Source organism: Arachis duranensis, chromosome 3 (assembly GCF_000817695.3).
Source record: "Arachis duranensis cultivar V14167 chromosome 3, aradu.V14167.gnm2.J7QH, whole genome shotgun sequence".
NCBI classification, from domain to species: domain Eukaryota; kingdom Viridiplantae; phylum Streptophyta; class Magnoliopsida; order Fabales; family Fabaceae; genus Arachis; species Arachis duranensis.
In genome coordinates this window covers 3,400,526-3,414,881 of record NC_029774.3, presented here as the reverse complement: position 1 = coordinate 3,414,881, position 14,356 = coordinate 3,400,526, and the positions used below count along the sequence as shown (strand labels likewise).

The following is a 14,356-nucleotide window of genomic DNA, read 5'->3' as shown; positions in this document are numbered from 1 at the left end:
ATGTGTAAGATTGCGTGTCATTCAAAATAAGATAAAAATAAAAAATATATTGTATTATTTGTTAATGTGTATGCATCTTTTTTGTCAGGATAAACACAAAATATACTAATTCAGTGTTTTTAGAATTTAAATACAATATCTCTGTCTATATCTCTTTTGTCAAACACGATTTTTTGTATCTTTGTATTGCTGTCTTAGTGTTATATATCTGTAAACAAACATAGCCGAGCATATCTTTAACCAAGTTAGGTTAGTAGTGGTTAGCTCATTAGTCCGCTTAAATAAATATCGATGGTTTGAATTCGGTATTGTGCATGTGACAAATTAAAATTTTGATCCACGGTGAATTAGTCTTTGATTTGTTGGGTTAAAAAATATAGAGACACAAAAAGAAAAAAAATTGAGCCTATCTGTGTTACATTATGATTAATAACAAAAAAATAAAAAATAAATATGCATTTCTCTTTAAAAAAAAAAACTAATTTAAATAAAGTATTATGAGTTCAATATTTTACGGATGAAGTGTTTTTTCAGACCATTTTCTCAAATCATCTTAAAACACATATATAATATTTTTCCATCATTATTATCTGCCAACCAAATTATGCTTATAAATACATATCTCCCAAACTAACTTCAACATTGGTGATATTTCATTCTTTCTCGACCAAACATTATTAAGCTTAAGCTTTTCCTCAACAAAGTTATATATCACTGTCAACATAGACATAGACTTGTCTCAAATTTATGACAATCTTTTCCCATTAATTATTATCCAACAGCCTACCTAGAACAAACTACTATGGAACCCTTAAATTTTTCGACCTGCTAGAAAATTATAAAAAATAATTTGGCACCGAGGTTTTATAATTACTCAATCTGAAACCATATTTCCTTCTCATCAAATAATAATATTGCATTAAAAATCTCAAAATAAAATAAAATAAAAATTGCTCTTCGCTCATCAACACTTCTTGGATAGCATCAAAGAATTTGAAAGACCACTCATCAATGATTTGAGCTGAAATTAAAAGGTATAAAAATGTCAAACAAATGTGGATAAGATCATTTTCTGCCATCATATATTCAATTTAGATTAGTATAGAAATTCAATCGTATTTAAAAACAAGAAGCTTTCAAAAAGTGACATTATTATTAGTATGTAGGAGATGATTTTATATATTCTACTGTGAAGCCAGTCATAATAGAAAAGACTAGGTATCTATGATGCATGGACACTAAAATGGATACAAAACACGACACGACACGGGATACGCCGATACGTAAATTTTAAAATTTTATAAGACACGGGGACACACATATATATAAAATATAAAGTATTTTTTAGATAAATCGTAATGATATTTTGATATTTTATTGATATTAAATTATAAATTAATTTTTTAAATTATTTTAATATCTTATTTTAATTATATCAAGTATTTAAAGTATTTTTTATTTTAATAAATAATAATATATACTATATCTAAATTTATTTCAAGAATATATGTTAAGAATAAGACTGGACACGCTAATACATGATGGTATTTAGGTGTGTCAAAGCGTGTCCAGAGAAAAAATTTTTTGCTTTTTATTAAGACACGGTTGGACACAGCAGACACGCGTGTCCGACGAGTGTTGGTGAGTGTCGTGTCCGAAATGTGTCCGACACGCGGACACGACAACTCAGTAAAGTGTCCATACTTCATAACTAAGTATGATTTTTTTTTAACTCTTTTCAAGTGTATATTTTGTTGATTTTCTTTTACGTATTGAACTACGTTGAACTCCACCAATACTGGTATTATTATTTAAAAAAAAAAAAACTTCTTTTACTCCTCTATTGAGAAAGACTGAAAGAGTTAATTACTCAAGAGTATTTTGGCACTTTGCTTGTATTGCTTTGGCCAAAAAGCTTAATTCATATCCAAGCTAGAGAATAAAGCTAAGCTAGGCATGGACAACGAACATATAAAAGTATGTTATATTATTTTGGGATGCATGCATAACTTTGCCAACCCACAATCAATACCTCAATTTTCTTTTACTTGGTAATGTCACTTTTTTCAAGTGATTTAACATGCACGTGATTAACGAGTTAGTGATAGTAAAAGGGAAAAGATCGAATTAATGAAAAGCATAAATTGACAATATTATGAGTGGTGTCTTCAACCACTTTAGTTAGGGGAAAAAATGTGCAGTAGTAGATTACCAAACATATGTATAAATTAAAGCATACTAAACAATCTAGGTCATGTAATATGTTTTTGTAGATAACCAAACAAGTGAAATAACCCTCTATTGTAATTTCTTTAACAATTATGTTACTAATATTTAGATAATTTTACATAAACATAAACATATACATAAATTATTATTTTCTCCAAAGTATCCGCAAACAAATCTAAGAACTAATTCGTCATTATCTAATACAGGTTGCTAAATATACAAGGAAAAATTAAAACTCCTAACACTTATTTAAACAAACGAATGTATATAGAGAGTAGGGGTGTACCTAGTCCGATCCAATTCGGATCCAAACACTTTTAGGACTAATTTGGTGTAATATCACTGGATTTACGATCGGGTAAGGTCTTACAAATAGACTCGGTCATTATTCAGGATTGGGTCTGGATTAGAGTCAAGACGAACTCAGTTTCATCCGATCCATGTGCATCTTAAGAAAATTAAAAAAGGTGTATATGTTTTAAATTAATTCTAATATTATGTTATATTAATTATAATCTTATTATTTTATTTTTAATCACACTTGTTGAATTAAAAAATAGATCAAAGAAGTATAAAATTAGAATTCATGGACAAATTCAAGTTTAAATATGGATATCAACATCTCAATAACAAGTATATTTTTTTCTCCTTTATAACTAAGTGTATCATAATTTTTTGACATAAAGTTTATCAAAATCCGGACTTCACCGATTTTGACCCAATTTCAGTGTGACTCAAAAGTAGTAAGATTTTATTAGGTCTAAAGTCTTATAAGGATCTAAAACAATAGACTTAGTCATTATCTAGAGTCGAATCCTAGTTAAGACGAATCGATTTCACTTAACTCATATATACCCCTAATAAAGAGCAATAAACAATATTTAAAAACAGAGAGCAATAAATTAGGAAAAGTACCAAAACAAGGAAGATTAAACAAGAGACAATTAGCATATGCTCTTGATTTGATTAAAACGAGGGATATAACAAACAAGACCAAGTATTTGGAGCAACATCCACACCAATGTGCCAATTGCCTCTCATATTGCTTAATTAAGGATATGCTTTTGTTTTATTGGTTTGTCGTTTTCTTGTTCATCATTTCCACCAATTATGGCCGTCTAAATAGGTAAAAAACAAAGATCATGCAATAATAAATTAATTTCCCTAATCATAAACTTACACAAAATCATGCAGGTTTAGAGCGTTAAGTTTGGAAGGAAAAAGGTGGTCAAAAAGAGAGAGAAAGAAAGAAAGGAAAGCAAACATTTTCCTTTACATAATCCAATCAAGCTTCGTACCGTTGGAGCTTTTTTGTAGTGGCGCTATTATTACCGTCCCAATAGATGAAAGAAAGAAAAAGAAAAACGGAAGTAATAATAAAAATTATTTCAGAACTAAAAAGCAATTTAACTTATAATGCATTACTTATTTACAACTGAAAACTAAAAAAATTCCATTCATACTACTATCAAATTATATTGAAGAAAAAAAAAAGCTTGAAATCCAATTTATTATATTTTGTACAAAAAATAAACACTCTCAAATAATTATTTCAATTCAATGAAACGAAAAGTAATTCTTCAAAAAAAATTTCTCTTTCCCAAAAAATTTACAATGCTTAGAGTTTGGATTTTTATTTTTAATATTTTTTATTTTTACTATTTTATTCACAAAATATAAAAAATAACTGAAAATAAAAATAAAAATTCAAACCAAACACAAAAAAGACAGCCATTTTTGTTGTTAATATTTGGGTGATATTATATTTTTTTATACTATTATATATATTTTTATCAAATTTTTACATACAAAATTTTTTTAAGTGATACACATATAAATTAATATATTTTATATACAAATTGAATAAATAAAATCTAAAAATATTATTTTGACCTATATATATAACCCATGCTTGTTAGTTGTTAATCCCCACGTTGGCTGTGAGCATATATACCTAATCATTAACGCGGAAACGATGACTCGGTGGAATCAACTATCTTTATCAAGTAGCAACGTAAACTTTCAATCTTTCAGATTAATCTTTACAAATATTTACTGTTAATTTTTTTTAATTCCTGTGATGATATCTTCATATCTAAAATTAATATGTTACGGAATAAAATTTTATTAAACAAGATTAAAATTTCTAAGATTTGCTTAAACAGAAACCACTCAACTAAATCAAATTAATTTATTTTATGAGATAACTGATTTTTTAGAGATAATATTTAATTTGGTTCTTTAATTTATATGCGGGTTTCCATTTAATTTCTAAAATTTTAATTACCTCTGTTTAGTCCCTAAATTTTGCAAATGTGATTTACCTTAGTTTTAAGGCTAATTTTCAACGCACAAACATTAACAAAACGTTGATATAGACAATCAAATACCACAAAATTCTATAAAATGACGTTATTTTTGTTTTAACATTTCAATAGTCCAAAAAAATTATAAATAGTATTTATTAAAATTTTTTCTCCTAAAACAAGTGATTCTGTATCATTTTTAGACTACTTAAACACTAAAATTATAACGACGTCATTTTACAAGTTACAACATGATATTTGGTTGTTTATGTCAGCACTTCATTAACATTTTTGTGTTGAAAATTATCCCAAAAAACTAATGTAAATTACGTTTATAAAATTTGAAAATTAGAAAAAGATAATTAAAATTTTAAAAACTAAATTAAAGTCCGCATACAAATTTAAAGACGAAATTGAGTATTAATTAGATTTTCTGGGGAAATAGAATAATGGATCCTCTCCATTTTTTCTAACACTTGAGAGGATAAAATGTGATCTCTCAATTTTAATTCTAGAAGTGAGATCAAAATTAAATAAAAAAAAACAATAAAAAATGAAATCCTCCACTAAATACCATCCAATCTTTTCTCCACTTGAGAGGATCACTCCCATTTTTTGGCAGGTTTTCTTAGCACATGATTAATTATAGGTTTCACAATGATGGTTTAATTTAACAGTGGTAACTGCTAAGCGGTAACAGAGAGAAACGTTTTTGTTGCCGCAGAAATGAGAGAAGGACAAAACACAAAACTATTGCCTAATATTTTCGTAACGGCATTTAATTGTGGCACACACTCTCAGCGCTCAACACACCACACAGCCTGTCGAAGACGAACGAACACTTCAACCTTCTCTTTCACTTCTTCCGACCCCATTCCCATTACTCCCAACTACATTCAATTACGTACTCCTTCTCTTTCCATTTTTCACTTTCCCTCCTTCTAATCTCTTCCAATTTTGATTCTGGAAACCTGAGTCTATTACGCGCTTATCAAATTAGTTTCCGAGTTTGATTATATAGTCCAGATCGTGATCCGACGGAGAATCTTGATTCTGCAACGAAGCGGAATCTCTTTTGTTTCGATTTTTAGGTGAGTGAGTCAATGTAGCTTAGCTTAGTTTCCGATTTTCATCCAGTGTTTTGGTTTCATTTGTTTATGTCGGAATACAGCTGGATTTTGACTTGGTTTTTTAATTCTTAGTGTAATTTGTGCAAAATTGTAATTGTTGTAACCGTGACGAACAGATATTTCAGTGGTTTTTTAAAATTCTTTTAAGTTCTGATTATTTGTATGTACTATGTAGTAGTTAAAAGTTAAATTACGGAGGAAAATTTTGATGTGAAAATGTTTTTCAGGTGAGAAAATTGGGTGTGTGTGAAGTGTGAAGTCTGATTCCAATTTCATAGCAAAATGGGGGTTATGTCTAGGCGGGTTGTGCCTGCTTGTGGTAATCTATGTTGTGTTGTTTGTCCTGCTATGAGAGCGAGCTCAAGGCAACCTGTGAAACGATACAAGAAGTTGCTAGCTGATATTTTCCCGCGGAATCAGGTGACATTTTCGACTCATGTTAATGTTTTTATGCCATTTTCACTTCAGGTACTATGCTTTTTGGTTTGTTAGTTTGGAATAAGCATAGTTTTAGATTGCTTTGCGGTTGCGGTTACATTGTGATTACTCCCATTGTTGAAAAATATGTTTACAATTTCTGTCATGATGTGGTTGCCTTGATTGCCACATCTATTTCAGGTCATTGTTTAAAACCATGGTTATGAGAAGTTTGTTTCATATTCTAGAGAATTTTATTAGAATAGATGTTTGTGTTTCGAATGCTTTGTAGCTACTCTCAGCCCTTTGTCTCTTATATGCACTTCCCATGATCTGATGTGCATGATTGTCACTGTGTTTGGCAGGAGGCTGAGCTTAATGATAGAAAAATTGGAAAGTTATGCGAGTATGCTTCTAAGAATCCATTAAGAATTCCTAAGGTAATATTATTCTTTGTCACTGCCATGTTCAATTGTATAATGTAATCATGACGAATTATGGCAGTTTAGCTAGCTATTCTCTTTAGTCTTTAATAGTTGTTAGTCTTGATATTTAAAATGCTAATGTGGTGGAACGATATCTTAGACCATTGACCAGGTCTGAAGTTATTATTTTGGGGGTCAGAATATTGTACTTGCTTCAATCTAAGTTTCTCTGTTATATCTTTGCAGATAACTGAGAATTTGGAGCAAAGATGTTATAAGGATTTGCGTAATGAAATGTTTGGTTCAGTTAAAGTTGTCTTGTGCATATACAGGAAATTCTTATCGTCATGTAAGGAGCAGATGTAAGTTCAGTGGCACATATATAGTAATTAAACTAATTGTCATTATTCTGATAAATTCCCTCCTAATGAGTGGTTTTACTTTTTTAGTTTGTCAAATGTTTTGAACCAGTCTCAGACAGCCATTTTTGCTGTACTATAAAGCTTTGGTTCATTTGATTTTGATTGTTGGATTGCCACTTCATTCTATTTCAAATAATCAGAATATGTAATAGTATGCAAGTGATATTCCTATTTTGCAGGCCACTATATGCCAGTAGTTTATTAGCAATAATTCGGACTCTTCTGGAACAGTCTCGAACAGATGAAATCAGGATATTAGGCTGCAACACTCTTGTTGATTTTATAGAATGCCAGGTATTTGGTTATTAAACCTTTCTTAGGGTTAACATCACTGTATGATTGGTTCCGTGGACACCGTGCAGCGATCTGCAATCCCTTTGAAAAGTATCTGTGTGGAAGTTAATTTTGGTGGTAAAAGTGGGTACCCCTTTAGCTCAAAAAGAAAAACCAGAGTTCTTTCTATAGATATTGCATGTTTTAGCCCTATGTATATATATTTGCTTTCTTTTCTAAACGGAACAATTTTTTTATCTCTGACTTTTTGAGTTAAAAATAGACAGATGGTACGTACGTGTTCAACTTAGAGGGTTTTATACTTAAACTATGCCAATTGGCTCAAGAAGTGGGCAAAGATGAACGAGCTCTGCATCTATGTTCAGTAGGACTACAAGCTCTATCCTATATGGTACTGCTCCTTGCTTTGGTTCTTCCTTTGCTTCTGGAAATTGCTTAATTCTTGTTCCGTTCCCATAGTTCGATATATTTAGGACTGTTCTTCATAAAATACACACAAGAAAATTTATTAAAGATATAGTAGCACACAAAAGAAACAGACTCCTTAACTATTTTTTATGAACACAAACTCTTTGTGGAGCAGTAGGACATATTTGGGGTGAACTTATGGTTATAAGAGGGAGACATTTAAATCATTTGAGTCAGTTATTCATGCCTGAATACCATTCGGTATCCTTTTGGTAGTTCCCTAAGGTCATTTGTACCATACCATGTTCATACATTTTTCTCTTCCCTATGTTTCCATGGCTAGGTGCGTTTCATGGGTGAGCACTCACATCTTTCCATGGATTTCGATGATGTGAGTATATTTTCCATACTTTGACTCTTGGCTATTGCTCAATGATACAAACAGTTATATACGAGAAAGGAATGTTGTCTTCAACATTGTGATTCAGTTTGTCATTTATTTATTTTCTAAACTTCGAACCAAAACTTGCCTATTGAATTTCAAGATTACCTTGGACTCGCTGCAACAGCTTTTGTTTTTCCCCCCTTCAATCAGATGACTTCCTGTCTTGTTTCTTGTTTGGGTGGTTGGCTTATATAATAGATTATATCAGTGACTTTGGAGAATTACATGAATCATCAATCTAACTCCAACAATGTCAAGGAAGATAACCTGAATTCAGTGTTCCTGGACTCAATGCTGTATGTTCTATTTTACTCTTCTTTCTCCACCCTTGATCATGGTTCCAGCATTCATGAATCCAAACATCCGTTGTGCGTTCACTTCTTTTACAGGGACACTGCAAGAGATCCTACGTATTGGTCAAAGGTTTGCTTGTATAATATGGTCAAAGTGGCGAGGGAGGCTACAACTTTGCGGCGTTTCCTTGAACCTGTCTTTCATAACTTTGATATCGAAAACCAATGGCCCTCTGAAAACGGCACTGCATCTTCTGTTTTGATGTATTTACAATCGCTATTAGAAGAATCAGGTAGCCTACAACATTTAGTGATATAAATATAATTTCCAAAGGAATGACCCCCCCCCCCCTTTTTTTTTCCTTCGCTGCCTTTCCATGTATTGATTCACTTTCTACACACCAGGAGACAACTCCCATCTTCTCTTGTCCATTTTGGTTAAACACTTGGATCATAAGAATGTTGCCAAGCAGCCTATCGTTAAGACGAATATTGTTAACACCATAACACAGCTTGCACAGAATATGAAGCAACACGCTTCTGTGGCAACAATCGGCGCAATATCTGACCTCGTTAAACATTTAAGGAGGTGCCTACAAAATTCAGCTGAAGCTTCCTGCATTGGAAATGATGGGTATAAGTTGAATGCTGAACTCCAATCGGCCCTAGAAATGTGTATATTACAACTTTCTAAAAAGGTATGCACAACTTTTTGTTTTGTCTTTCAAAACTCATGCTACTTCTACTATAACGTTTTGAGCACTACAGGTTGGGGATGTAGGACCTATTCTTGATTTGTTAGCTGCGGTGTTAGAGAATATCTCAAATAATACCATTATAGCAAGGACAACTATCTCTGCTGTTTATCAAACTGCAAAATTAATCACATCCATTCCTAATGTATCATATCACAAGAAGGCAAGTATTTTTAGTTTGACTGGAAATAAGCTTTTTCACATGCTTATCTCATGTAAGAATAAAAACTTTTGTTTACTTAACTATTCCAGGCCTTCCCTGATGCCTTGTTTCATCAATTGCTCCTAGCGATGGCTCACCCTGACCATGAAACACGAATTGGGGCACATAGCGTCTTCTCTATAGTACTTATGCCATCTGTGTTTTCTTCCCAACTAGACCAGAAAAAGAAGATAGTTCACATTCACAAGGTTTCAAGGGAAGGTTTCTCCATTCAGCATGACGGCTTTTCGGGAGAAGAACACGTGAATGGAAAACCTGCGGAAGGAAATACAGTAGCAGGTTTCAGTGGGAAATTTGTAGTTCATCCGCATTGTGATTACAGCTTTTCTAGTGCTCTAACCAATGGAAAAGATGTATGCATTTCTTAACATTTTTAATTCTACTAGTAGACATTAAACCCACCCGTCTTTTGAATCACATAGTTACACTGGTAGACACAAATATTGATTTCAGATATATAAGGATGTGATTCAATTAGTTTGATTTGTCTTTTCTTCTTTATCCTATCACAGCTATTTTCTCTATCCTGCAATTCCTAATCAAAGATTGTATGTCTTAGACTCTTACTCTTTATTTTTCAGGAGCTTAGTTCTTTCCGATTAAGCAGCCACCAAGTGAGTCTCTTGCTTTCTTTAATCTGGGTTCAGGCAACATCTGCAGAAAATGGCCCTGCAAATTTTGAGGCAATGGCTCACACTTATAGCATTGTTTTATTGTTCACTCGTTCTAAGGTGAGATTGGTACAAAGCAAATGCTTTTTTTTAAATTTGTAATCCGCAGTACTTTGTCAAATCTTAAATAATTAATTTTTCCAAAGTCATAATGATGTGCATGTCTTTTCACAGACATCTGGTCACATGGCTCTAGTAAGATGTTTCCAACTGGCATTCTCACTCAGGAGCATCTCTTTGGATACTGAAGGTTAGTTGAATGTATGGTTTTTTTTTTCCCTTGTCATATTGATGTGCTGCCTTTGTCCAATTCTTTACTATATCCTCTTGATTTGGAGTAATCCTTAGATTGCCGATGTTAATGAGTAACAGAGTAAGCCTCAGACTTCTATCTGATTTCCCGTTCTAGAACGACAGAAGCCATATTATAAGAACCACATTTCATATTCCTTAGCAATTGAAAATTCTTGTTTAAGATCCATTTAATTTTATTTGAATTTGATTTTTTCCGTTTATAAAGAATACTATTGATTATCGGTTTGCATAAAAAGGTATTCTAGCATGTATGGTACTAAGTACTCACCTTTCATAATTACAAGAGCCTGTTGGATTTGCTGATCTTTGTTTTACTTACAAAAGCAAGTGCAAATTTACTTATCTGATTTCCAGAATTTGATCACTTGGTATTTTTTGTGCTGTTCATGTTTATCATTTCATCTTATCAAATTTTTATTGTGGTTGAAACTCCATTGAGCTTAGTGATATTTCTGTTGCAAATTTTCTGACATGCTGATTCGTAATTCCTGTTAAAGGAGGTTTACAACCATCTCGCAGGAGGTCTCTTTTTACCTTGGCATCATACATGCTTATATTTTCTGCAAGGGCTGGAAGCTTCCCTGAACTAATTCCAAAAGTTAAAGCATCCCTGACAGAGACTACAGTTAATTTCTTCTCCTAATCTCTTATCTTGATCCTTATTGGATGTCCTTGTTATATAGCTTCATTTTGGAATATGAGTGCTATAATATCCAAATGTTCTCAATACTGATAAGGTAAACTGATTAAAGTAATCAACGCACAGGTAGATCCTTTTCTTGAATTGGTCGATGATGTCAGGCTGCAAGCTATGTATATAGAACCCGGGAAGGTAGTTTATGGATCTCTGGAAGATGACATTGCGGCTGGGAAGTCGCTATCAGCATTGCAATTGGATGACAAACAGTTGAAAGAGACCGTAAAATCATACTTTCTGACCAAATATTCAAAATTACCAGAGGTAAATATGAATTCATTTTCTTTTGCTTAAATTCAAAGTGGCACTTGTCACTTAGACAAATTAAGTTGTGCCCTATTTCAGTTTTACATTGTTAAACACATCAACTTCTCAAAAATCACATTAAAGTTGGTTAAATGGTAGATTTTATGCTCAACCAAGTTTTAGATTGTTGAGTTAGTGTCTACTAAACCATTTTTTTTCTTTTTGGAAAAGATACTTGCAAATATTATAAGGTGTTTGAAGAACCTGGAACGTTAAAACATAAGTTGCCTTGGAGTTGATTGCCAAGTCAGTAGGAGGTAAATGTAAATAACATGACTTTTTCCATGTTTTCCAGGATGATTTATCAAGCATAAAGGAGCAACTTCTACAGGGGTTTTCCCCTGATGATGCATATCCATTGGGACCACCGTTGTTTATGGAGACACCACGGCCATGCTCTCCACTTGCTCAGATTGAATTTCCAGATTTTAATGAGGTAAAATTGTTCAAATAGTGTCTGCATTTATGTGGTCGTTTAATATTTCTGTTATTAGTTTTATAATGATTTTGTTTTCTAGATTGTGGCTCCAGTAACTCTGGCCGATGAAGAGATTGGCCCTGAACGAGGTGGAAGTCAGTCAGATCGCATGTCATCGTTATCTATCCATAACCCTGACATCCTAAGTGTTAATCAACTTTTAGAATCGGTAAAATTTATACACTTTTATATTTAGGGCTAGCTGATTGGCTATTTGATTGTTTATTCTACTGTTAAAGATATGCTAAGAGAATTATCGTATGGGCAGGTTTTGGAAACTGCACGGCAAGTGGCAAGTGTCCCCATCTCTTCAGCTCCAGTACCTTATGACCAAATGAAGAACCAGTGTGAGGCACTTGTTACAGGGAAACAACAGAAGATGTCAGTTCTTCAAAGTTTCAAACACCAGCAAGAGACTAGAGCGCTTGTTCTTTCAAGTGATTATGAAACAAAAGTTCCCCCTCTGTCAAATAAGGTTAGGATGTTTTTACCATAATACAATGCGAAAGAACAAAGTTTTCTTCAGGATCTATTGCTGAATGTTCTCACTAGTGTTTTGGTAGCTTTAGACTATGTGCTTCATTATCAGGATTCACACCCAATGAGAAAACTTTCTATCTATTTAGATGATGCCCTTAACTTAGTATTATTTAAAGTTTCAACCAATGCAATTAATTAAGAGATGATTTATACAAAGTTAATTGAGGTATATGTAGAGGTCATGAATATTCTATAGACATGATTCACAACAGGATAATATGGGGTCATGTGATGGATGTAACCGTATCTACTTGGTGGGAAGGTTTTGTTTTTATTGTTGTATAGGTGCAGTAGCCAGTAGGCAAGGCATGTAGTTCATTTATTTGTTTATCGCTGTAATGTGTTGTGTTTTTAATATCGAAATAATTATTTTGTGGCACTGTTGTGTAGACACTGGAGTATTCTGATGTTGATCTGAAGTTAGTGAGTCTGGAGCAATTTCAACCGCGGTATCAAGTTCGCCCTTGTTCATATGATTCTCTGAGGCTACCACCATCTAGCCCATATGACAAGTTCTTGAAAGCTGCTGGATGTTAATAATGGAAGTAGGTTGGAGATAGATTTTGTATGTGTAAACTATATTATATAGAGGTGAGCAACATTCTTTGTTTGTTTTGTTGCTTTTCTCTTCCCTAATCAGTTGTCAAATTTTCATGCAATTTGTTGATGGTAAACTAAGGTGTTTCTTGATTGTATAGTTTAGATGCTTTCTTTGTTTTCTTTAATCTTCCATGTATCATTTTGTCAGGAATTTTCCATATTATTTGTCAATATATAAATTGGTTCATTTTGTATTAATATGTTATAAAATTTGGATTACTCAAGCAAGGCCTATATTATTTGTACTATAGATTTTCTCCTCAATTAAAATCCAAACTTTTGGTTCGAACCTGTGTTATAAATTTAGGTTTGGGTAAAGAATATTTTGTCTTTAAAATTTGTTAAAAATATCTTTAAGATTTATTTTATTTTAATTTTGTTTAAAAAAATTTAGGATCAATTCAATAATAATTTCACAAGAACAATCTTCAAGACAAGCAAATTAGATATAATTGTCGTGTATTATTGTTGAATTAATCTTAAATTTTTTAAAAAAAATTTAGCTATTAAGGATATACTTGATACAAATAAAAAAATTTTAAGATAAAATTAAAATAAAATAAAATTTAAAGTTTTTTTTAATTTTTATCAAATTTTAAAGACAAAAAATATATTAAAATTTTATTCTAAATTCTATATGCTGTTCCAAAAAAAAATGTTTATAATTTAGATTCCTATAGTGATATTAACTTAGTCACTAATTAGTAATTACCATGTCAATCCTTGCTGGCTGCTACTAGAAAATAAGTAGACAATTTTAATTTTTGCTACATAGGACATAGCTAAACATGAGATATGATGAAAGATTGATATAAGGTGAATTCTATGGTACTTAAAAAATGGTGTTTACTTATTAAAAAAATATTAAAGATTAATATTTAATTTAAAAGATATAAAAATAAATAATTTTTAAAAAATTAAAACTTACTACAAAAGATAAGTTAGGTAAAATTTAGATACCAATTCTTAAATATCATAAAATTGACCTTGATATAATATTATAAAAGATATTGTCCTTAATTAGATTATTTAACGAATTAATTATTACGTTCAATAAAAGATATTCTTTAGAAAAAATAAATCTTTCAATACTAGCCACAAAAAAAATCTCTCAAGAGTCAATACTATTTTGGTCATTTTCTATTTTATAAATGATTGTTTTAAACAGCTCATTATTAAATATTCTTTATTCAAAAAGAAGTATACACATCCTAATATAAACAAATTTTAACTTTTAATTTATTATATTTTGTATCAATTAGAGATAATAATGGAGCGAGTAAGAGGAAATTTTTGTCATATCCGACTCTATCTTATTGTACAATAATTTGCATAGAAACCGCCTCATTCTTATTTGCGGATAGTAAAAACTTGAATTTTAATCCGCCCCGCTCTTATAATT

The 14,356-nt window shown here is 31.5% G+C and overlaps 1 protein-coding gene across 2 annotated transcripts; it reads left to right on the top strand.

The window, feature by feature from the left end:
• The first annotated feature begins 5,306 nt into the window (after positions 1–5,306).
• On the top strand, positions 5,307–13,152 carry LOC107476769 (protein SEMI-ROLLED LEAF 2). Of its 2 annotated transcripts, XM_016096656.3 has the most exons (20): positions 5,307–5,626; positions 5,893–6,085; positions 6,448–6,522; positions 6,754–6,869; positions 7,109–7,223; positions 7,486–7,614; positions 7,975–8,022; positions 8,275–8,372; positions 8,466–8,662; positions 8,775–9,067; positions 9,138–9,287; positions 9,377–9,700; positions 9,929–10,078; positions 10,193–10,268; positions 10,831–10,958; positions 11,100–11,294; positions 11,632–11,772; positions 11,855–11,983; positions 12,083–12,289; positions 12,745–13,152. In XM_016096656.3, exons 2-20 carry the CDS (start codon positions 5,948–5,950, stop codon positions 12,889–12,891), a joined length of 2,856 nt encoding a protein of 951 aa, XP_015952142.1. In that variant the 5' UTR covers positions 5,307–5,626; positions 5,893–5,947; the 3' UTR covers positions 12,892–13,152. The 2 variants fall into 2 exon arrangements, with proteins under 2 accessions (XP_015952142.1, XP_015952141.1); XM_016096655.3 differs by having other exon boundaries at positions 8,275–8,662.
• Positions 13,153–14,356: the final 1,204 nt, after the last annotated feature.

Excerpts from the sequence above, each read along its gene's own strand:
- LOC107476769 (XM_016096655.3), top strand. The coding sequence starts at position 5,948 with ATGGGGGTTATGTCTAGGCGGGTTGTGCCTGCTTGTGGTAATCTATGT. Across the intron at positions 6,086-6,447 it reads ATATTTTCCCGCGGAATCAG|GAGGCTGAGCTTAATGATAG; the intron begins GTGACATTTTCG and ends TGTGTTTGGCAG. Across the intron at positions 6,870-7,108 it reads TCGTCATGTAAGGAGCAGAT|GCCACTATATGCCAGTAGTT; the intron begins GTAAGTTCAGTG and ends CCTATTTTGCAG.